Raw genomic sequence first — 24,866 nt, 5'->3', positions numbered from 1 at the left:
CTGGGGTAATTGATCCCGATTATGTAGGTGAAATAAAAATTATAGCTAGTTCTCCAAGAGGTATATCAGTAATTTCACCTGGAGATAGAATAGCACAGTTGTTAATAATACCCAGCCTACATAATAAATTTCCTAGTCGTAGTGTAGAAAGAGGTTCCAGGGGATTAGGCTCCACAGGTGTAGATTGGGCTATGTTGTCTTTAAATTTAGATTCTCGCCCAATGCTAAAACTAAATATTCAAGGTCATGAGTTTAATGGGCTACTGAACACAGGAGCTGACCTTAGCATCATATCTCATCAAGAATGGCCAAAACATTGGCCATTACAACAAGCCACTCAAACGCTTTGAGGCCTAGGAGTGGCGACTAATCCCCATAGAAGTTCTATGATATTAGATTGGAAGGATCCTGAAGGATGTGAAGGAACTATACAGCCATATGTATTGGATCATCTTCCTATAAATTTATGGGGACGAGATGTCCTAGATCAATTAGGTTTGACGTTAACAAATAACATCAATCCTAATGCGCCCATTACTAGGTCTAGACAAGGCTTTAGGAAAGAAAAAAGATTAGGAAAACAAGGGCAAGGTATAACAGCACCAATACAAATAGATCAAGGAACAGACAGACATGGGTTGGATTTTCAGAAAGGGCCATTGAGACAATCAAAATTACTTGGAAATCAGAAAGACCAGTGTGGGTTCCTCAGTGGCCCCTGACTAAAGAAAAGATACAAGTAGCCCATGATCTGGTCAAACAACAATTAGCGGAAGGACATATACAACCTTCCATATCTCCCCATAATACTCCCATTTTTGTCATCAAAAAGAAATCTGGTAAATGGAAATTATTGCAAGATTTAAGAGCCATTAATAATGAGATGGTTATTATGGAACCTGCTCAATCAGGGATTCCTCAATTGTCTGCTTTGCCAAAAACCTGGCATGTTTTAGCTATAGATATTAAAGATTGTTTTTTTTTCAATTCCAATTCATCCCAAGGATAGTCCACGTTTTGCATTTACTATCCCTGCATTAAATCATGAAGGTCCTGATCAGAGATATGAATGGAAAGTACTCCCTCAAGGGATGGCTAACAGTCCAACTATGTGTCAAATATATGTTAACAAAGCAATCCAGCCACTTAGAAATCAAAATCCTGAACTACAAATATTTCACTATATGGATGATGTATTATTGGCACATAAAGATAAAAACATATTGCTGGAATGTTATGCCACACTTACAATCTTATTAAATAATTATAATCTAGAGATAGCAATAGATAAAGTACAATTAAATTTTCCAATTAATTATTTAGGAGTTCTATTATCCTCAACCATGGTCCGTCCACCAAAAATTCAAATACGAGTAGATCAACTCAAATCACTTAACGACTTTCAAAAGTTATTGGGAGACATAAATTGGATAAGGCCTTATCTAGGTATACCAACAGGAGAGTTGGGACCTTTATTTGATATTCTAAAAGGTCCATCAGATCCAAATTCACCCCGCATGTTAACTCCTAAAGCAAGAAAGGCATTAAAAATTATTGAAACATATATGGAAAATATACATTTGGATAGAATTGATATAAGTTTGCCTTTATTATTTATTGTACTACCAACAAAAAATATTCCTACAGGAGTATTTTGGCAAGAAGGTCCATTATTGTGGATACATTTATCTTATTCTCCTAACACTATTCTTACTAGGTATCCTGAGGCTGTAGGACAATTAATACTCAAAGGAATAAAAGCAGCAAAGGGAGTGTTTGGAATTTCTCCCAATAAAATTATTACTCCATATACTATGGATCAAATTGATGAGTTAGCTAATGAGTTAAATACTTGGGCAATAATCATGTGTAAATCTAATGTTTCATTTGATAATCATTTACCATCTAATCCTTTGTTGTCTTTTTGGTCTAAGCATCCTGTAGTTTTTCCTAAAATGACAAGAAAAACACCTATCATGAATGCTCCAAATATATTCACTGATGGGTCAAATAATGGTACAGCAGCAGTAGTTACCCCTGATCAAACTTTTACATTTTTAGTACCCAAACAATCAGCTCAAAAGGTAGAGCTTAATGCAGTTTTACAAGCTTTTGTGATGTTTAAAGATTCTGTATTTAATTTATTTTCTGATAGTCAGTATGTAGTTAATGCTATAGTATCTCTTGAAGATGCTGGTAGGATTTCCCCTTCTTCTACTGTTTTCTCTTTGTTTTCCACTATACAAAGTCTAATCGGGGACAGAAAAGATCCATTCTTTATAGGACATATTAGGGCACATACAGGATTGCCTGGAGCCCTTAGTTTAGGCAATGATTTAGCAGATAAAACTACACATGACATACATATTTTCTCTACATTTGAAGAAGCTACAAATTTTCATAAAAGGTTTCATGTTAATGCTAATACTTTACAAAAGCGTTTTAAAATAACTAAGGAACAAGCCAGACATATAATAAAACAATGTCAAAATTGTGTGACATTTTTACCACAAGTTAATCTTGGAGTCAATCCTAGAGGACTGATACCTAACCATATTTGGCAGATGGACGCCACACACTTGCCAGAATTTGGAAAATTAAAATATTTACACGTTACAGTTGATACTTCTTCTGGATTTTTGATGGGCTCCCTTCATGCCGGAGAAAAAACTAAAGATGTTATAGCTCATTGCTTACAAAATTTTGCCACTGTGGGCGTTCCTAAACAGTTAAAAACCGATAATGGTCCTGGCTATACCTCTACCTCTTTTAAACAATTTTGCTCATCATTTGGTATTACTCATATAACAGGAATCCCACACAATCCACAGGGACAAGGCATAGTTGAAAGAGCTCATCAAACTATTAAAATGTACTTATTAAAGCAAAAAGAGGGAATTGGAAGGGGGTATATATCCACCAAAGATAAACTTTAAATAACGCTTTTTACTCTAAGCTTTTTAAATTTGGATTCATCAGGACTTAGTGCTGCGGAAAGGCATATGTATCCAAAAAATGTATATAAGCCTAAAGTACTTTGGAAAGATATTCTAACAGGACAATGGAAAGGTCCTGACCCAGTGATTGTCTGGAGTCGGAGGTCTGTTTGTGTTTTTCCACAGGGAGAACAGCAGCCGATTTGGATTCCAGAGAGATTAACTAAAACAATTTCTACAGATCGAAAAGAAGATGATTTGACTCAAATCCATAACAGCTGATATCCAGAACTCCAGCTTGGCCATTCTTACATCTGCGACAGTGATTAACCAGGATGCTTTTTTCAATAGCTATTTTATTATTGCATTTTTCCACATCATAAGGTTCTATTTTTATTTTTTGAGCTCATACAAACCTAGGTTAATGTTTTTCTGATCAGTTTTATTTTTTGACTGTGGAGTTTTTAAACATTGCAATGGAGATTTCACCTAGGTAAAGCTACAAGGCCTTTACTATTTTCTTATGTGTTGTACATTTGTGTGCACTCTTGTGTTTTGTGTTGTATGTCTGTATGTGCGTATGTCCATATTTCTTATATGAGGAGCGCTAATGAAAAAATGGATCCGAATTATTATTATTTTTTTTATTCACGTGATTTAAATGGTTTAATTTAAATTAGGTAAACAGCTGTTAAGGATTGTTTTTAAAGGTGGTTAACAGATCTGTTTGTTTACTAATTATTGTTTTTAAAGTAGGTTAACAGATCTGTTTGTTTACTTTCACCTTTCCTTTTCATTATATTTAATAATTCTTTTCAGGATAATGTCTTTTTAGCATCATTGCCAGAATTCCTATCTTCATCCCAGTGCCGGTGAAGACAAACATAAAACCAAACTACAGCTTCTATGATAGCAATCACAGTAAACTGTATAAACTGATGCATCAATGAATATAACTCAACAAGTAATGCTCAATCAAGGAGTCAACTTACTTTGGGAGGAAACGGATTTTGGGAGGAAATGGACATATTGATAGATTCCTCCGCTTTGAACTGCTTACAGAACTTGCCTGGACTATGTAACTATCGTTTGGTGCAGCGAATTGTGGTAATGCTGGCATATCTTTGCTGATGGTGTCACCAGTGATGCAGTTTTTATTTCCTTGCCAGCGCACCCCATGTTAATTGTGGTAGTGCTGGCATATCTTTGCTGATGGTGTCACCAGTGATGCAATTTTTCCCAAGGAGCCGTCAATTGGCTTGGTGTCGTGGCATTTCTGTATCCTCCTCCCTTCTGCTAGTGATGGTCTAAAATTTGGGGGCCAATGGCTATATGCTGGACTGGTAGTCAGTGACGGGTATGATCCAATTGCAGTGGTATCAACCTAAGACAGGAGGCTGACGCCTAAAGGTCAGTTTTCCGATGACGGGTAAGAACCATATGTTGAATTGGACAACCTACCAGGCACGGTACTTAAGCCACATTAACCTCACTCCCCCACTGGCACCAAGGCCAAATTTGGGGGCCAACAGAGGTGAGGCAAAGAACCTCACCCCCCCACTGGTGCATAGACCTATCCACAAGTATGGCTGTATGCTGGACCGGTAGTCAGTGACGGGTATGATCCAATTGCAGTGGTATCAACCTAAGACAGGAGGCTGATGCCTAAAGGTCAGTTTTCCGATGATGGGTAAGAACCATATGTTGAATTGGACAACCTACCAGGCACGGTCCTTAAGCCACATTGCTTGTTGTTTAATTAATCAGAAGGGGGGAGATGCTGGGAGCCATTAGCCAAGTAGGTATGACAATTTCCTTGCCAGCGTACCCCATGTTGCTTAGAGGAAGGACTCGTGGAAATAGGACATTTTGCAGTGACATTGCATGTAGGTGACCTTGCTCAAGGACCAAGGCGGATCCGGGTTTAGGGTGTTCCCAGTTTAGGATAATCGGGTTTAGGGCGTTCCCGGTTTAGGGCGTTCCAGGTTTAGGGCGTTCCAGGTTTAAGGTTATTCCTGTTGGGAATAGGGCGTATCCTGCTGCCTGAGTTCCCCTTGAGTTCTCACGGGATTCAGACAGTATTTTTTGGGAGACAGAAGCCCAGTGGGGGTGGATTTGGGCAGAGAACGTGGATTTCCCCAGAACGTGACTGTAGACGGCTGGTGTGAGTTCGGGAATAAAGAGTTGCTGTTTGAATCTACAAGCTGTGTGGTGGCTCGTGATTTCGTGCCCAGCCAGACTGCGGCATTTGTGCCCAGCCAGACTACGGCAACTCCCAACATGGAAACGAAAAAATAAGCAATCTGATATTTTTTAAAGTTCATAATGCTATTGTAACAGATGAAAAGGTATTGGAATGGCTGGAATGACAGATTAAAAAGAATTCAAAAGAATATTTTTTAAAAATCTCACTGATGGGTTGGGGTTGTAGCTCAGTGGTGGAGCGCTGGCCTCCTGCATGTGAGGCACTGGGTTTGATCCTTAGTACCATGTAAAGATAAATAAATAAAATAAAGGTACTGTTTCCATCTACAACTAAAAAAAAATAATAAAAAAACTTCAACGATCTTCAAAAAATACAGATAAACAGTTGAATGCATTAAGAAAAACAATGCAGCATATGGGTGAGAAATGCAGTAAGCACAGAGACAGTTTGATAAAGGACCAAATAGAAATCTTGAAAATGAAAACCTTAATCAGATTAAAACAAACAAACAAATAAAAAACCTCAGTTGAAAGCCTCCCCAACAGATTAGATTTAGCAGAAAAAGAATATTAATGTTCAGGGACAAGTCTGACAAAATATTACATTCAGACAGAAATTAAAGAAAAAAAAGGTATAATGAAAAGAAGAACATAGTCCATTCTCTGTGACACTTTCAAATGATCAAATGCCAGCATAATCAGTATACCCAAGGGAGAAGGCTGAAAGAATAGAAAACATGATCAGTTAAATAATAGCAGAAATTTCCCCAAATCTCGGGAAAAACCTAGACTTCCAAATACCGGAGGTATTTAGGACCCCAAGTAAAGATGACCAGAAAAGATGCTCTCCATGACATAGTCAGAATGTCAAAAGTACAGGACAAAGAAAGAAGATTAAAATCTTCAAGAAATATAAGTGCCAAGTCACATTTAATAGCATACTTCTCAGCAGAAACTCTAAACGCCAGGAGAACATGATATATTCGAAGTTCTGGAATAAAAGAACTGCCAAACAAGATTGCTTACATAGCAAAATTATCCTTCAGAATCAAAGTTGAAATAAAGACCTTCCAATCTCAGCATAAACTAAGGAAATTCATGACCACTAAACAAGCATTACAAAAGATATTTAAGGAAATTCTACATCCAGAAGAGGAAGAAAGATAAACACAATCACAAGAGCATGTTAAAAAAAAATAAATCTCTCTAGAAGAGTAGACATGCAAATGAGAAATAGAAAAGAATCAAACATTATCAATACAGTAAACCATCGAACTTCTAAGATGAATACAAGAAAAAGAAATGGAACATAAAATATTGAAAACAACCAGAAGAAAAACAAAACAACAGGAGAACATACTGTATGTAAATGGTCTTAATTCTCTAATTAAAAGATACAGACTAGGGCTGGGGTTGTGCCTCAGTGGCAGAGCACTTGCTTAGCAAGTGTGAGGCACCATATATAAATAAATAAATAATAAAAGTACATCAACAACTAAAAAATATTTTTTAAAAAGGTACAGACTAAATGGATTAAAAAACAAGACCCCAAAATATGTCACTTGCAAGAAACACCTCACTTGTAATGAAAAACACACACTGAAAGGATAGAAAATGTTACTCCAAGCAAATGGAGTGGGAAAGAAGTAGGAGTAGCTATACGTATATCTGACAAAAAGACGTTGACACAAAATCAGTTAGAAGAATACAAAGGTCACTATAGATTGATCAAGGGAAAAAATTATCAAGAAAATATAATGGGGGCTGGGGATGTGGCTCAAGCGGTGGCGCGCTCGACTGGCTTACGTGGGGCGCTGGGTTCGATCCTCAGCACCACATAAAAATAAAATAAAGATGTTGTGTCCACCGAAAACTAAAAAATAAATATAAAAAATTCTCTCTCTCTCTAAAAAAATATAATGATTATAAATACATATGCACTGATTGTCGAAGCAACCCAATTTTATAAAGCAAACACTACTAAACATAAAGGGAGAGATAGGCTCCAATACAATAATAGTGGGCAACTTCAATACCGGCTCTCACCAATAAATCATCCAGATAAGAAAATCAACAAAGAAACATCAGAGTTAAATTATACTATAGACCAAATAGACCTAATAGACATCTACAGAATATTCCACCCAACAACTGCAAAATGCACATTCTTTTCATTGTCCCATTGCACTTTCTTCCAAAATTGACACATATTAGGCCACAACACAAGTTTAAAAAACAAGTTTAAAAAACTGAAATAATCTCTTGCATCTTATCTGATTACAATGGAATGAAGCTAGAAATCAGTAGCAAGAAAAAACCACATAATTATACAGAACATACAATTATACAGAAAATTATACAGAATATATAAGCAGAGTGGAAATTTTAAAATTCCTTGAATCAAATGAAAATAGAAACACAACCCACAAGAACTGTGGGACACAGTGAAAGCAGTACTAAGAAGGAAGTTCATAACAACGAGTACTTACACCAAAAAAATACAGAGATCACAAACGCATGACCTAATAATGCAAAAAGAACAAACCATCAAAATCAGTAGAAATAAACAAATAAATAATAATCAGAGCAGAAACAAATGAAATAGAGATTAAAAGAACAATACAAAGGGGGCTGAGGTTGTGGCTCAATGGTAGAGCGCTCACCTAGCACACGTGTGTGTGTGTGTGTGTGTGTGTATATAATTTAAAAAAGAACAATACAAAAGGATCAATGAAAGAATTTGTTGAGAAGATAAAATTGACAAACCTTTATCTAAACTAATCAAAAGTGAGAGCAGACCCAATTAAATGAAATTAGAGATGAAAAAGGAAACACTCTAACAGATACCACTGAGATTCAAAGGATCATTGGAGAACATAATAACTACATAATATTAAAACTATATGCCGGGCTGGGGTTGTAGCTCAGTGGTAGAGTACTGGCCTCACATGTATGAGGTCCTAGGTTCGATTCTCAGTACCACATAAAAATAAATAAATAAAAATAAAGATACTATGTCCATCTACAGCTAAAATTTTTTTTAAAAAAAACTATATGCCAATACAGCTGAAAATACAGAAGAAATGGACAAATTTCTGGAAAGATATGATCTACCAAAATTGAACAAAGGGCATATATAAAACTTAAATAGATCAATAACAAGTATTGAAATTGAAGCAGTAAATAAGAAGTCTTGGGAGTTGGAGGGAAGCCCAGACTGATAAATTCACTACTGAATTTTTCCAGACTTTTGAAGAACTAATACCAATTCTCCTCAAATTATTCCTCAATAATAGTTTGAGTAATTATAAACTCATTCTACAAAACAAGTATTACCCTGTTATCCAAACCTGAGAAGACACTCTAGTCAGAGGCCATTATCAAGAATATTTAAAAAAAAAGAATAACAATAAATGTTGGAGAGGATGTTGGGTAAAATTAGACTCACACATTATTGGTGGAATTGCAAATTGTTATAATCACTCTGGAAAGCAGTATAGAAATTCCTCAGAAAACTTGAAATGGAACCACCATTTGACCCAGTTATCCCACTCCTTTGTATATACCCAAAGAACTTAAAATCAGCATACTACAGTGATACAGTCATATCAATGTTTATAGCTGCTCAATTCACAATGGTGAAGCTGTGGAACCCATCTAGGTGCCCTTCAATAGATGAATGGGTAAAGAAAATGTAATACACATATACACATGCACACACACACACACACACACACACACAGAATGGAATATTACTCAGCCATAAAAAAGAATGATTTTTATGACTTTTGCTGGTAAATGGATGGATCTGGAGCCTATCATGCTAAGTGTAATAAGCCAATCCCCAAAACCCAAAGGTCAAATGTTCTCTCTTATATGCGGATTATAACATACACAAGGCGGGGCGGCAGGGGAGAGAAGAATAGAAGTTCAGTGGATTAGACAAAGGGGAATGAAAAGAAAGGAAGAGGGAATAGGGATAGGAAAGACAGTAGAATGAATCAGACATAACTTTTCTATGTTCATATATAATTACACAACCAATGAAACTACACATCATGTATAGCTACAAGAATGGGATCCTAATTAGAATAATATATACTTCATGTATGTATAACATGTCAGAATGCACACTACTGTCATATATAAAAAGAACAAATTGAAAAAAAATCTGAAAAGACACAACAGAAGAAATATACATAACTCTGATGAACTCAGATGCAAAAATTCCCAATAAAATACTTTCAAATCAAATCTGACAACATGTTAAAATGATCATATACTAATCAAATTGGTTTCATTCCAGGGATACAAAGATGGTTCAACATACACAAATCAATAAATGTAAATTGGCACATAAAAAGAATCAAGAAGGGGCTGGGGTTATGGCTCAGTGGTAGAGCGTTTGCCTAGCATATGTAAGGCACGGGGTTTGATTCTCAGCACTGCATATAAATAAATAAAGATCTATTGATAACTAAAAAATATTTTAAAAAAGAATAAAGTATAAAAATCAAATGATCATCTCAATAGACACAGAAAAAGACTTTGATAAAATTCAAGATTCCTTTAGGATAAAAACCCCAAGTATCTCTTCATTTGGGTACTCCTAAGTTATGTCCTTTAAAATACATACAATTATAATCATAAACATTGTGCTTTCCTGAGTTTCTGTCTGTTGAATTCTCAAAACTGAGAGGGTGCTGGGAACTCCCAAATTTATAGCTAGTTGGTCAGGAGTGTGGGTGGCCTTGGAGACCCATTGAATTTCTGACTGGGACTGTAAAATGGGGCACTCATGTGGAGGACTGAGACTTTAACTTGTGGGGTTCATGTTAACATCAAGTAATTAATTCATGCTAGAACTAAATTACAGTAGGCAAGTGGATGTTAGGCTAATTGGGATTGAAACAGAATAAACTTATTTAATATATTTATTCCAAACTTTAGTATTGAATATCAGGTCTCATTTCCTCACAATGCCAAAACAGACATTTTGTGTATATAAAGTACATTGTACATTTCAGAAGGTAAGTTATTACCAGAAAAAGAATATTAAATACATATTCAATGTATATTGATAGTATAAAGATTGGCATAATACTTACAAAATAATAGTGCTTTCATCACTGGTTACAGAGTGAAAGAATTTTACATCAAAAAAGGGAAGAACAAAAGAGGAAACAGACTTTTAGCACTTTTAACATAGTATTCTGCTAAAACTATTACACAGAAATATATTCTTTGTTGATAGAGGCTATAACAATGTAGTATGTTAATTATTACCACTTGTTCTATAAATTTATGTCAACTAAGAGCTAAATTGAAGGTTTAATATATAACATTTATTAATGGCAAAGAAATAGGAAACACATAAGCATGTTGTACCTACCCAAAATAGCCAAAATACATTATCACCTCAGATTATCTATTAAAATTCAATAACAAGTCTGGGGAAAATTATATATTTTAGACTAATTTAAGTGTGCTTTTTTTTTAACTTGTAAATGTACTTTTCACATTTTGAATGTAAAGCAGCTGTATTAACTTCAAGCCAACATTCTGCATTTAGTCAGGACATGTGGCACTTACCTGGTTTGACAGCTCGTTGTAGCTGGGGTTGTAGAAGAACTTGCAACATGGCGGGGTTGTTTAAACTTTTCATAATTTGTACTGGATTTGGTTCTGGAAGTAATCCCTTTTGATTACTGTGCATCTTCAGCAAATACAGAAATAAGAAACATTAGACCAAGCACAAAAGATGGAATTTTAAAGGCATTCTTCCAGAAATTCTCATTTGCCTAAGATCTATTGACTCGTAAACACAATCTGTTTTATGTATCTGCTGTACACTGCTACCATTGTGCTCAATTACATGTTAAGATGTCCTGTCACACATTGGACATGAAATCCTCATAGACTATTTCAGCTAAATTCTAATGGGCTTCAAGAAGACTAAAGATTAATAGAATATATCTCTTTACAAAGTACAAATAGATGACGAGGGAATCTCAATTTGCTAACAAGGAGATAACGTGTTGTTTTAACATGACTACTTTGTGGCTAATAGGAGAATCTTACTACATTGCTAATCGGAAGTTTAACAGTGTGGGCTGCCTCGCAAATCAGAATTTTCTTATACTAAAAAGATCTTTATTTCATTACCTTAATCCTCCAATTTGAGACTAAGAAGAACTGGCTTTGCATATATGTAATTGGTAGCTCCCTAAAAACAAAATTGTTTTCAGTTCTTAAAACCAGTGTGATATATGAGGATATTAAAATAAAAAGCAAACTGTAAACTTCTAGCCTGAGAAAACGGAGAAATGACAGGGACAACTGGGTCCTTCTCCCAGGCCAGATACTGTGAAATTGAGAGGGAAAGGGAGAAACTGGCATATGATCATTGAGAAATCCGCAGAGAGAGCCAAGGTGTGAAGGTAAACAGGAGCGAGAATGAGAGACCTTGGACCAGCACAGGGTGATTCAGGGAAGGGCATTTGAGTTGTTCAGTGGTCCAGTTCCCTTTGCACTGCCTTTAGGGAGCATGGCTCTGCTGACCAGCACAGCAGGGCAGGAAAGAGTGGCACTGTCCCAGTGACAGCCAGAGGACCAATGACTCAACAATAGGGAGGCACACCAGGACAGGGACAGTGGGGACCAAATAATGCTAGTGTGGGCAGAACAGCTGGTCAATGACAACCTCGTTCCCATATCCCCAGCCTTCTCAGTTCCTCCCTCGCACACCCACAGTGCAAGGTAGAACAGTTTCAATGGAGGAAAGCAGAACTGAGCGCAAGACAGGGAGGGGAGAGGCAAAGGGTTCTTGCAGGGCTGTCTGGATGGGGTGGGAAGAGGACCTGGCCAAATGTGAATGGTGAAGGCAGAGCATCTCTGCCCTGAGGTCCCTGCCTGCCTTCCCTAGACCCTAGCCTAAGTCCCATATTTACCTCTCCCTGTGTATTCCTTCTCCCATCAAACTATTTTTTTTTTTTGACAGGGCAGATTAAACCTAGGGTCTTATGCAGCATATGTTCTACCACTGAGCTATACCCCCAGCTCCTACACCCCACCCCATTATATAAACACTAACATACAAGGAAGCTGATAGCTGCCTCCAGGAAATATGTGTTCATAGGAGACAGCAACTAGACACTTAGGAAACAGAGCTGCTCAAAATAAAGGCAAAAAACTGGATTGCTTATAAGAAAGAAAGCAAAATCAATGAATAAGAAATAACAAGAAAGTCTAAAAAGAAAATGAATTTTTATTAGTAACATGAAGCAAAGCCATGCAGTTATAAAGACTAACTGGTGAGCAATAGTGGGTATGGAAACATAAACACTGAGAAAAATAAAAGCGGCTCTCATTTACTATAGACTTGGCATTGTTCTAAGCACTTCACGTGGGTTAGATCACACATTCTTCGAAAACAATTCTATAAGTTGGTATTATTATCCCCATTCAATAGATGAGGAAGCTGAAGAAATTCATAAAGCATTATTCTTAATCTCCATTATACGATTTAACATGAATAAAATAGTAGAAAAAAATATGTACATATATATGATTAAAAAATAAAATAGTGATCTAAAAGGTCAGGTTAAAGAAATAGAAAGTACAAGAAGACAAGTATAAGCAGGGGACAGAGGTAGAAGTGTCAAGACCTACATAAAAGGAATCCTGAAGGAGAAAATATGAAGGAAATCTCTGAAGAAATGACAACTGAGAATATCTCATTATTAAAGAACATTAAAGACCACAGAATGGAAGGGTTTACAATGTCCCAAATAGGATGTCCAAAAGAAAAAGAGCCCATCTTTTCACATTTCTTGGCATGAGATTTATGGACATCAAACCTAAAGAAAAACTGTGAAAAGCTTCCAATATGAAAGAGCATACCTCCAAATAAATAAGGATCAACATCAACTCCTTTCTCAAGGCACCTGCACTAGACGCAGGGAGATGATGAACTTGTATTTTCCAAGTAGTACAGGAGAAAAGCTCTGGACCTTTTGTATTTAGCTAAGCTACTATTTAAATATCAGAAAGGAATGAAAATGTTCTCAACTATACAAGTTATCAGAAGGGTTTCCCACATGAATACCTCTCTCAAAGTGTCCTTGGAAGAAGTACTCTGGCGAGAAAAGAAATAAATGTAAAACAATATTGCCTGTTATGTGAAAATTAATCTATGTAATTATCATTTTACTCTTGTTTACAAAAGATAGGGTCATAAAACAATAAAATAATATTAAAGACGACTCTAAAGTAAAAACGTAGACAACAATATGGCGGCAGTAGGGCAGGATGGAGGAAATGAGTGCAGGTGAGAACAATCTCAGTAGAAGACAGAGTACTGGTGAACCTGGGAGTGCTCTTTAAGGATTCAGGGACAACCCCCAGGAAGATAAAGATAGACTGTGTAGCTCTCAAACCAGAAGAAGAAAGACTTATCTATCTAATAGAAGGAAAGGGAAAATAAAGGGAGTTATGTACCTAAAACAACATATACAGAAAAAAATGGCAATATAAACCAAAAAAAAGTTGTAGCCATTGCAACGTCAGACAAAAATTTTCAAGGCAAAAAAAACCCAAAAACAAAACCACAAATATTGACAAAATGATCGATATGATTATGAACAAATGTGTGCCTAATAATTAATATATATTCAAATACATTCTATATATCTAATATATACATAGCAACAACTGACAGAATAAGGAGAAAAATCAACAATTATATATGAAAATTTCTAATAGATTCCTCTGAGACACAAATCAAGCAGATAAAAAGAAGAAAACATATTGAAAATTCAAATGAAAGTTAATGAGAATGAACTGATACGAACTGATATTTATGTACATATATCTATGTACATACGCATTCATAACCCACAAGCATAGAGCTTGAGTGGCTCTGAGCACAGGTGGATCCACTACCCATCAGGGCACTAAGGCCACAACATCCATTTCTCCCCAAATCAACTTTAGAGATTAAGTTCTCTAACCTTAATCAATACAATTAGAAATGTGTAGCAGAAAAATAGCTTGTCAAAATTCCTAATTTGTTATAAACCCAAACTATGCATGTTAATTAAGCTTTGAGTTTAAAAGGAAATCATAATAAAAATTGAAACATTCATAATTTAAAAGTTATGACATGGAAGCATAGCATTAGTTAGAAGGAAATGTACCTTAACTGCATTTATCAGAAAATAACCAGACTGAAAAAAAAAAAGAGTTAAGCATTGACATCAGTAAAGATGGGTAAATATATTCTCTTCCTCCCTTCAAAAAAAAAGGAGAAAAGGAAATCTAAAGAACAAAGAAAAAAGGAAATCATAAAGGCATAAATAAGCAAAAGAGAACATTTTGAAATGATGAATATAACAAAAGCTATTACTTTGAAAAAAATAGATCTTTTATAAGCCTGATCAAGGATCAAAAGGAAAATGCAAATAAATAAAATATAGAAAGAAATGAGGAAACCAGACAGGATGTTTTAAAAATAATAAATTATATGTCAATAATGTTGAAAGCTTAAATATAATTGATAAATGTATAGGCTACACTCAAATGTGAAATATGGCACAGAAAGAATAAAAACTAAAATATGTAACTATCCATAGATGAAACTTATGTGGCAATCAATGAGTCATTTTGGAAGAAGCACAAGGACTAGGCCCACACGGGTTTATTTGTTTATTTTTGTTTCTTTGTGTGTACTGAGACTTGAACCCAGAAGTGCTCTGTCACTAAGTTACATCCCTGGCCCTTTTTATTTTTTGAGACAGGGTCCTGCTAAGTTACTCAGGCTAGCCTTGAACTTGTGATCTCCCGCCTCAGTCTTCCAAGTACTTAGGATTATAAGTGTACGCCTCCATGCCTGGCATCTCATGATTTTATAGACATCCCTGTTTATACAAGCTGATCTATGAGACAGAAAGAAAAGGAAGAGGTAGAAAAGTACTAAAATCATTTTATAAGATCAGTGTTATCTTAATCCAAAAAATAAGAATGGTACCAAAAATTTAAGTGCGTTCAATTTATGAGTGCATGTGTACACCACGTATCAAATAAAATACTGTCAAATCAAACAATGCATTGAAAAAACGGTGTTATCAATTAGGGTTTAGAATAAAAGGGTGATTCATATAAGAAAATGTGTGATTGACCACATTAGTGAGCTTGTGAAGAAATCACACAATTATCTCAAACATTGTAGAAATAGTTACATAAAATTTAATCCCTATTTATGATTTTAAAACATCTCAGAAACTTGATAAAAGAATATATGTACTACAAACCTATAGCAAACACCAGTGATAACTTACTTTGTGTGTGTGTGGCACTGGAGAATGAACCCAGGCCAGGGGTTCACAAGAGTAGCTAGGATTACAGGTGTGTATCATCCTTCCTGGCATATAATTACATTTATGACTGAAAAATATGTATGATTTCTGTCACTGTTATCCAATCACAAAGGGCCATGTAGGTCATTCTAAGGAATTAGAATCAGGGTAGGCATTAAAGAATATGAAGAAAGAAAATGACATAATGTAATTTGAGGATAAGAAAGATCACTTGGGTGCACTGTGGAAGGGGGATTAGAGGAGGAAAGACGAATGGCTTGAGGACCATGTAGGGAGTTATTCTAATCACAATAGTGAGCAAAGATGACATCCTGACTGAAGTAACAAACATGCAGACAAGGTCTCAAGGACTTGTGATTTTAGACGCAGAATTGAAAGAATTTGCTGATATTTCTGACATGTAGACATAAGGACACCAATCATAATTAACGCATGACACATAAAGTTGTTACAGAACATAAAAAAGCAAGTGCCCGAATAAAATAATTTTCTTTTGAAATGTTGAAATTGAACTATTTATTTCATTTAAAGGTAGGCTAATAAATGAGCCTTTGGAACTATAGATTTACTACTTATAGAAATTGGGTCCAAAAAATATGTCTGCAAATCATAATTAACAGACAACCATTGAGGCAATTGGAGTGAGTTAGAGGAAGAAAGTCAGAAAGTGAAATATAGAAGTCTACGATATCTGCCCTTTGGGGAAAAATAGGAGTTAGGGAAGGAACCATTAGGCAGGTAAGAAAAAGAATGGTGTGACAGAATCCATGGTAGCAGAGAGTTTTAAATGTCAGAGATCAAGCAATAAAAGACTAAAAATATTTTATATATACCTGCAAGATACAAATATTAAGAAATCCTTGTTTAAAAATGTTCAACATCTTCTAGTAATTAGAGAAATGCAAATCAAAATTACTATAAGATTTCATCTCACGCCAGTCAGAATGGCAGTTATCAAGAATACAGACAACAATAAATGTTGAAGAGAATATGGGGGAAAAGGCACACTCATACATTGCTGATGGGACTGAAAATTGGTGTAACCAATCTGGAAAGCAGTATGGAGATTCCTTAGAAAACTTGGAATGGAACCACCATCTGACCCAGCTATCCCACTCCTCGGTATATACCCAAAGGACTTAAAATCAGCATACTATAGTAACATGGCCACATCAATGTTTATAGCAGCTCAATTTACAATAGCTAAACTGTGGAAGCAATTCAGATGCCCTTCAATAGATGAAAGGATAAAGAAACTATGGTATATATACACAATGAAATATTACTCAACATTAAAAGAGAATGAAATTATGGCATTTGCTGGTAAATGGATGGAGTTGGGAGAATACCATGCTAAGTGAAGTAAGCCAATCCCCAAAAAAACAAAGACCAAATGTTCTCTCTGATAAGTGGATGCTGATCCATAATGGGGGGGGGCATGGGAAAAACAGAGGAACTTCGATTGGGCAAAGGAGAAGGAGGGGTGGGAGAGGGGCCTGGGGATAGAAAAGATGGTGGAATGAGATAGACATCATTATCCTAGGTACATGTATGACTGCACATATGGTGCGACACTATATTGTGTACAACCAGAGAAATGAAAAGTTGTGTACAATGAATCAAAATGTATTCTACTGTCATATGTACCTACTTAAAATAAATTTTTAAAAAGTAAAAAAGAAAGAAATTCCTGTTGATTTTAATGAGAGAAAATTCACTTGACTAGTGTTGGCAGGAACTATATTGCATTAGACTGAGAAAAAAATGGAAAATTAAGAAATGGTGACAATGAGTGAGATCTTTTTGTTCAAAAAGCTCTGGTTATATGGTTATAAAGGCCAATATCTGAACAGGGAAAGGCTTTTTTTAAGGAAAAGGCTTGTAGCAGATGGGATGTAGCTAGTGAAGCAAGTAAAAATAAGTAGAAAGGCAATGATCAAGGGCCCCAAGGATGGGGGCACAGCCATAAGCCCCTTGCTTGGGCAGATGGAGACATAACCCTACCTCCAAGAGGGCAGAAATATTTACCGGCTTTGTTCACTGGAGAGTACTAAACATCTCTGAGTGCATGTCATGGGTACCCTACTAGTACTTGTGAACAGATGCTATTGATCAGAGAAAGAAGCAGGAAATTTGGGCATGGATAAGAAAAGATGAAGGAATGCATTCAACACATGGCCTTCATATTTCTATTCAGTACGAACCATGATCATTGGGCAGAAACAAAGAAAAAAGCAGGAACAGAGTGCAGGGTTTAGGTAATTTCTGTTAAAATGGAAAAGAGCTGATAAGAGACAAGCTGAAGATTTGCTGGGGTGGGGGCAGCTATAACTACATGTCATTCATCCATAATGGCATCAAGCTACCCAGTTGTTTGTTTTTCTCAAAGAGTACACAGGGCCCCAATTTCAGAGGTAGGCCACCGGACCAAACTGAGTTTTAAACTCAGCAAATCTATCGCAATGAATAGACAACTTAACCAGAGGAAATGAAGTTGATGGTGAATGAATGGCTGAAGTAGTGACTTACATAAGGATATAAGAATGAGAACCTCTAAGGGGGATCAGAGTGAGTCAAAGAGGGTAGGAAGAGGGTGGGAGATGTCAGAGTAGAAGCCTAAGAACAAGAGCTTGTCCAGTCTTCTAATTTCCTCTCTCCAGCTCATCTACACATAAACCACTTTCAGATTAATCTCCAGATGGTTTATCTTTGATTCTGTCACACCTTGTTTATTTAAGTTCTAAACTGCCTATCAAATTCAACCTAAATTCTTTGAGTACTCCACATAGTCCCTGCTTGGGCTTCAACCTATACCTCTCTATACAAAGTGCAACTAGACCATGTATCACTCTCCAAGCATGTAAATTCAACTCAGACTACTGCTGGAACAGTTTTTCCCACCTAGGGTGACCACTCCCTGCCTCCTGAGGGGTCCCAGATCTAGCAAGTAAAAATACAGGATGTTCAGTTAAATTTGGAGTCAGATACACAACGAATAATTTTTAATATAAGTATGACTCATGTAAAATCTGTATTTGGCAATCCTATCTGCCGCAGTCTGGCTGGGCACAAATCACGAGCCACTGAAGCAGGAACAAACTTTATTTTTAAACTGCAGGAAAACACTTCACACAGCTCCCGGGGAATCCTCCCGAACTCGCCACGAGGCTTGTCCAGGAACCCCCAGCCGGAAATATCTCTCCCGGAAATCCCTCCTCCTGCACTTCCCCAACCAATGGGAACTCTCGGGGAATCCCCGGAAATCCCCACGAGAACTCCAAAATAGTGCGAGAACTCAAAAGTTGTGGCAGAGGCGGATAGTAATGCCTCGCCTGTCAATCAATACTGTTGGCAAAATGCCAGGGGCCATACAGACTCAGCCGTGGCTCTCAGCACCTATCCTCCACCCCCATTAACACATGTCAATATCTCATCTGCTCTTGAATGTCACCCTAAAATGTCACCTTCATCATGCAATCTTCCCCAATTTTCTTCATTGAATCAACAAATATTTGCTGAGCCCTAGGATGAAAATTGTGGTCTCTGAGATCTCTAAGGAACTTTGAGGTTACAGAAGTAGAGAGGGAAATAAGTAGAACAGAGAAGTAAGTACAATATGCCTTGTGAGGAAAAGAGGAGACCTTTGCTATGGATGCTTATGAACACTTGTTGAAAAAGAGGCATTTATAAACTCACAAAGGGAATGGGGATGTGGCTCAATGGTAGAGTGCTTGCCTATCACGTATGAGGCCCTGGGTTCAATCCCCAGCACTGCAAAGCAAACAAACAAAAAATTCACAACAGAAGAGCAACTCAAATAATTTGAGTTGTATGAATGAAATTCCTTCAAAAATACACTTTACTAAATACAATTTCTTGGGTTTTTTTTTGGTTGTTGCTGTTGTTGTTTGGTTGGTTTTAGGTACTGGGGATTGAACCCAGGAGCACTCTACCACTGAACTACATCCCAGGTCCTTTTTTATTTTTATTTTGAGACAGAGTCTTGCTAACAAGTCCAGGCTGGACTTGAACTTGCAATCATCATGTTTCAGCCTCTGGAGTAGCTGGGATTATAGCTGTGCATCACCAAGTGGACTCAATTTCTTTTTTTGTAACAATTTCTGGCTTGATTTAATGAAGATACCAGTTAGCCAACTTTAAAAAAAAAGATGAATATCTTCAATGTAATAGAAATATAACAATGGTCCAATTAAAGCTCATTATTTTGGGTAGACTAGATAGATTAACATAGTATTAGAGGGGGCTGGGGTTGTAGCTCAGTGGTAGAGCACTTGCCTAGCATGTGCAAGGCACTGGGTTCGATTCTCAGCACCACATATAAATAAATGCATAAAATAAAGATCCATCAATATCTAAAAAGAATTTTTAAAAAGAGATAGTATTAGTATGTTCTATATCCTAAAAAAGAGGGGGAAAAAATCCTGCTTACCACACGTTGAGCCGCTATCAATGCTGCTAATGTACTTCGTCCAGGCGCTCCTGGGGCACAGAAGGAAACCTGGACTTTGCTTCCCTTGACGGTCATGCCATCTGCTGCTTGCTGAACCTCTTCAGCATGCTCTGCAGTGTGATACTCAACCACTGCAAAGCCACCAACGTAACTACCTTCATCCTGTGCAAGCTGACAATAATACATTTTATTAAAAGGGAATTTTGATGTTGACTTAGAAACATTGACTTACAATAAATAATTTTCAAGTTCAAGAACATTTATACATATTAGCACATGATGCTGATGAAGATAATATTTTCTTTTTCTATGAAAATAAAACTTTACTCACTGCTCAGATACATTCCTTCCTGAAGACAGGAAGATAAAACAGGGGTCTGTCAACTTTTTGATTTTTCTAATTTATTTTAACAGTCAATGCTCAAATGATAATAATCACTAAAGAGTAAGAAAAAGTATTTTTAAGAAAAAAATTTAATTTATAGGAAAACATGGGGACACAATAATGAAAGCTTTCTTTAAAACAAAACTCACTGGATACATGGACAATGAAACACACCAAAGAATTACTGGAACACACGTCAACGTAAAATAAAATTAGTATTTCAGGAGCAGAAAGGGAGGAGGAAGCATTCAACTTGTAGTTCAGCAGTTTAGGCAGATTCCAGCAATCTGGTCAAGTATACCAGATTAATTTCTGAAAATTGTGTCCCAGGTTTGTTAAAATACCATATGTAACACACAACCTTTATTTCTGAAGGTAACCTAAGTAAACGGCTGCCGTGTAGAACTTGATTTATTTCTAGTCACCCACCTGTAGGAGTGTAAGGGAAGATACTAAAGTCCTGGATCTGTAAAGACTGGCACAAAGAGCAAAAATAAGAACAAAATAAGAAACTACAATGTTTCTAAGTTTTGAACATGTCTGAATCATCTTACATACATTTATGCTCAAAGGGATCAATGTGACAACTTCCAGGTTTGTGTGTCTTTGAGAAGACACACTGACAACACTTCTCTGTGTTTGGCATCTCAGATATTATTACAAATAAATCGCTTCTTAGTTCTTTTCAGTCTCCTTTATTTTTAAAATGAACTGTCTTCTCCTTTCTGGTATACGTAGACCAAATTTCCATCGTTCCTTCATGTGCTTTATTCCCTTTAAAACTGTCTTCAAATGTCTTTGTCTCCATGAACCATTTTACAATCACGTGGGGAAAAGTGAAGATGCATACTCCTTCCCAACAACTCTGTTCTCATGATCCAAGCCAGAACTTCAAACTGGATTTGTAAAGGTCACCAATCCCTTTGGTCTCCTGACCGCAGTGACTGTGTCTTTAACGCTGTCTGTGTCAACTTACCATGCACTAGGCCTCAGTTAACAGGCCCACGGAAAAGAAAGCATTCTGACATTTTTTTAAGTATTTATTTTTTAGTTGTAGTTGGACACAATACCTTTATTTTATTTACTTATCTTTATGTGGTATTGAGGATCGAACCCAGGGCCTTGCTCGAGCTAGGCGAGAGCTCTACCGCTGAGCCACAACCCCAGCCCCGACATTGTTGTTTTAATAATCTTTTTTGAAAACTTTAAAAATAGCATTTACTATTTCTGTTTCATTATGATGAGCTTCCTTCCTTCACAATATGTAATATCATTTTAAGTCTTTCAAATGACAAAATCATTTTAACTCCATGGCATCAGTAGTTTTAGAGAAGAATATTTCAGCTCAAAGAAAGCCATTCAAAGATATAATGGTTTGACTTGCAATCTAGTTAATTTTCCACTATTTTGAAGTATTCGAAAAGCTAAATGGTCACTCAAAAATATTACAGCAAACATTTTCTATTAGTGTAAAGCATGACTCAATAATCTAGCTGTAAGGTAGCTGTCAACTCTGGGGTTCATAATTCAAACATAATGAATCATGATTGCCATTTCCCCTCATATTTGCCTCAAAGCCTCAACTAAAGTTATAAAGAATTATGTATGACTACAGGATGATATTGCTATAATTCTTAGTCCACAAGAATATCATATCAATAAGGCAATCAACTTTTAATAACTGGACAATGATAAAAGTTTATAATAAGGGGCTGGGTTGTGAATAAGCAGTAGAGATCTTGCCTAGTCTGTGCGGGGTGCTAGGTTCAATCCTCAGTGCCACATAAAAATAAAATAAAGGTATTGTGTCCAACTATAACTAAAACAAAATATATTTTTTAAAAAGTTTATAATAAAATATTCTAATTTTATAAAATTCTTGGATGGTTTCTTTGATGCTTATATTGGGATCGGAGGGGTGGAAATGTAAGAAAAAGGATGGTAGCATTAATCATATTTATGTACATACATATATTACTAAAAACAAAAAAATGTAAAGCCAAAATATATATATATATCTGTATCTGCATGATCTTGCTCATATTCAGAATCTAAAAAAGCTGAAATTCTAGAATTAGAGAGCAGAATGATGGTTAACAGCAGGTGAGACAATTGCAATGTCTGATTGAAGAAATGTTGGTTAAAAGATACAAAACTCAAAGAGATAGGAAGAATAAGTTCACTGTTGCACAACATGGTGGCTATAGTGGACAATGTATTATTGAAAAATGGTAAGAGAGTGGATGTTTAGTGTTCTTATAACAAAAAATGACAATCACGGGAGCTGGCAGTGTAGCTAAGTGGTAGAATGTTTGCCTGGCATGCACAAAGTCCTGGGTTCAATCCCCAGCATTGCAAAATAAGTAGATAAACAAATATTTTAAAAAAATATTTTAAGTAATGCATATTATAATTAGCTAGATTTACTCACTTCGTAACATATATATACTTTAAGATATCATGTTATACATGATGAACATATGTAATTTTATCTGTCAAGTTAAATACACACATACACGCACTCTCCAATTTCAAAATTTCTATTGCAATAGTAAGAATTCAACAAATGTAAGATTAAAGGAAAATGGGAAGAAAAAAGAGGGAAGGAGGGAGGGAAAAGAGCATGGAAGGAAAGGGAAGGTGGTAAAAAAGAAAAAATGAAGACAAGGAACAGGAATAATTGATCAGTTGCTATCAAAACTCAGGAAGGGAAGGAGTTTTTACACGGTATATATTCTCTCTATTTACTATTATAAAGCACTTGACATTTCTCACCAGTGCTGTTAGTTTTCAGGATCTTCTCTAAATGTCTCACCTCCATGACTCCATTAAGATATACTTTTAAACTTCATGATACTTTTCTATACTCCATTATACCACTCTTCGTACATCATGTGCAATTACTTGCCTACTTGTCTTTCTCCTCTACAGAATTTTGAGGGAGGGAGGGAGGGAGGGAGGGAGAGAGAGAGAGAGAGAGAGAGAGAGAGAGAGAGAGAGAATATCCTTCTATTCTCTGCATTTTGGGCACTTGGCATAGAATCTGGCACAGAGAAAGTACTAACTTAAGAGTTGGATAAACAAATGGATGAATCAACACATGGCTGGACAAATGGATGGGATGAGGAGGGGAATGAGCAAGCCATGGATTTGCCAAGGCATACTTAACTACACACAGTATAGTTTGGCCCTTGAACAGAAGGAATTGACTTAAAATTTCACATGTGATTAAAGTCTTCCTTATAGACTAGAACAGAATCAAATTATCCATTGTAATATTCACACAGGTATGAAAAATAAATGTTTGAGTTTACACAGGAGATATATACACAGATATTTCTAGGTGATCTCCTAAAAATACATACCTGGCAAAACACAGGCTTGTGGATACTGGAAAAAAATTGCAATAGCTCTTCTGAATCCCTGTAGTCACTAGGGAGTTTATCTATACAAAGGCACTTAGAATGAATGAGCTCTGAGGCCAATAGATTAACATCCATCCATTGTGCAAAGAGTGCTGATGCTCCCAACTGTTTACCCAATAGTTCCAATCTAGCCTTTGCAGCAAAGTCCTTTTTCATGTATTCCACAAATCCATAGCCTTTGGAATGGCCAGTAACTTCACTGTAGACCAGAAAACATCTCTCAATATTTCCGTAAGTACGAACAAGTTCTTCAAACTCTTCTAACGTGAAAGAAATGGGCAGATTGGTAATACACAGCAAAGCATCGGTGGGCTGGAGTTGAACTATCAAGTCTTTGCCTCGAAAAGAATATTGATGAAACATCTGAATTGCACTCTGGGCTTGTTCTCCATTCAATAAGGTAACAAAAGCTGGAAGATAATAATAAAGTGAATTAAAGAGTTTTCTAGGCTAGTGTTTTCCAATTTTTTTACTGTGACCCACAGTAAGAAATCCATTTTATGTTCACGCACAATTTTTCTGAAACATAATTATCATGAAATTATACCCCTGTTATATGAAAAGCACAAAGCACTAATTTTTTAAAGTTCTATTTCACAGTTTTCTTAATGCTGACATCTCACTAAACTACTTCCATGGTCAGTTGTTCAAATAGAAAGTATGGAAATTATATTAGGAGTTCCATTGTAAAGTCCTACCATATTCTAAGAGTTTTTTTTTTTTTTTTTTTTTTTTTTTGGTAATCTCCAAAATATAGAGATATAATTTTTCCCTAACAATTTGTGATACAAAAATCTTATGAAGTCTTCATAAAAAACAAAAACAAAAAACCACAAAGGTATAGCAAAAAGACCAACTGCCCAGAGGAGGAGAGCCAGTTCTCACCAACTCATGTATGTATTTTCTTAAAATAAGATTACTTAGGTTGAAACAATTCACAAATGTATATAATTTGGTATACTTTTATGAATAATATCTAATGAAAAGATCACATGATTTTGATCTTAGACAAATAGCCTAGTTTTAAATTTGATAAAACAATAAAAAACTGTCCTCTCTACCTAATGA

The 24,866-nt window shown here is 36.0% G+C and overlaps 1 protein-coding gene across 1 annotated transcript in view; it reads right to left on the bottom strand.

Moving 5' to 3' along the window:
- Positions 1–24,866, bottom strand: part of Raver2 (ribonucleoprotein, PTB binding 2) — a 102,241-nt gene that overhangs the window by 46,416 nt on the left and 30,959 nt on the right. Inside the window, exons 4-6 of the mRNA XM_071618606.1 lie at positions 23,739–24,208; positions 19,968–20,159; positions 10,734–10,857 (exon numbers count right to left, since the gene is read on the bottom strand). Of these exons, the coding sequence (XP_071474707.1) occupies positions 10,734–10,857; positions 19,968–20,159; positions 23,739–24,208 (786 nt within the window). The remainder of the gene's footprint in view (positions 1–10,733; positions 10,858–19,967; positions 20,160–23,738; positions 24,209–24,866) is intronic.

Source organism: Marmota flaviventris, chromosome 10 (assembly GCF_047511675.1).
Source record: "Marmota flaviventris isolate mMarFla1 chromosome 10, mMarFla1.hap1, whole genome shotgun sequence".
Classification (NCBI taxonomy): Eukaryota; Metazoa; Chordata; class Mammalia; order Rodentia; family Sciuridae; genus Marmota; species Marmota flaviventris.
Note: the sequence above shows the minus strand (reverse complement) of the source record. Positions and strands in the feature narration are given on the sequence as shown.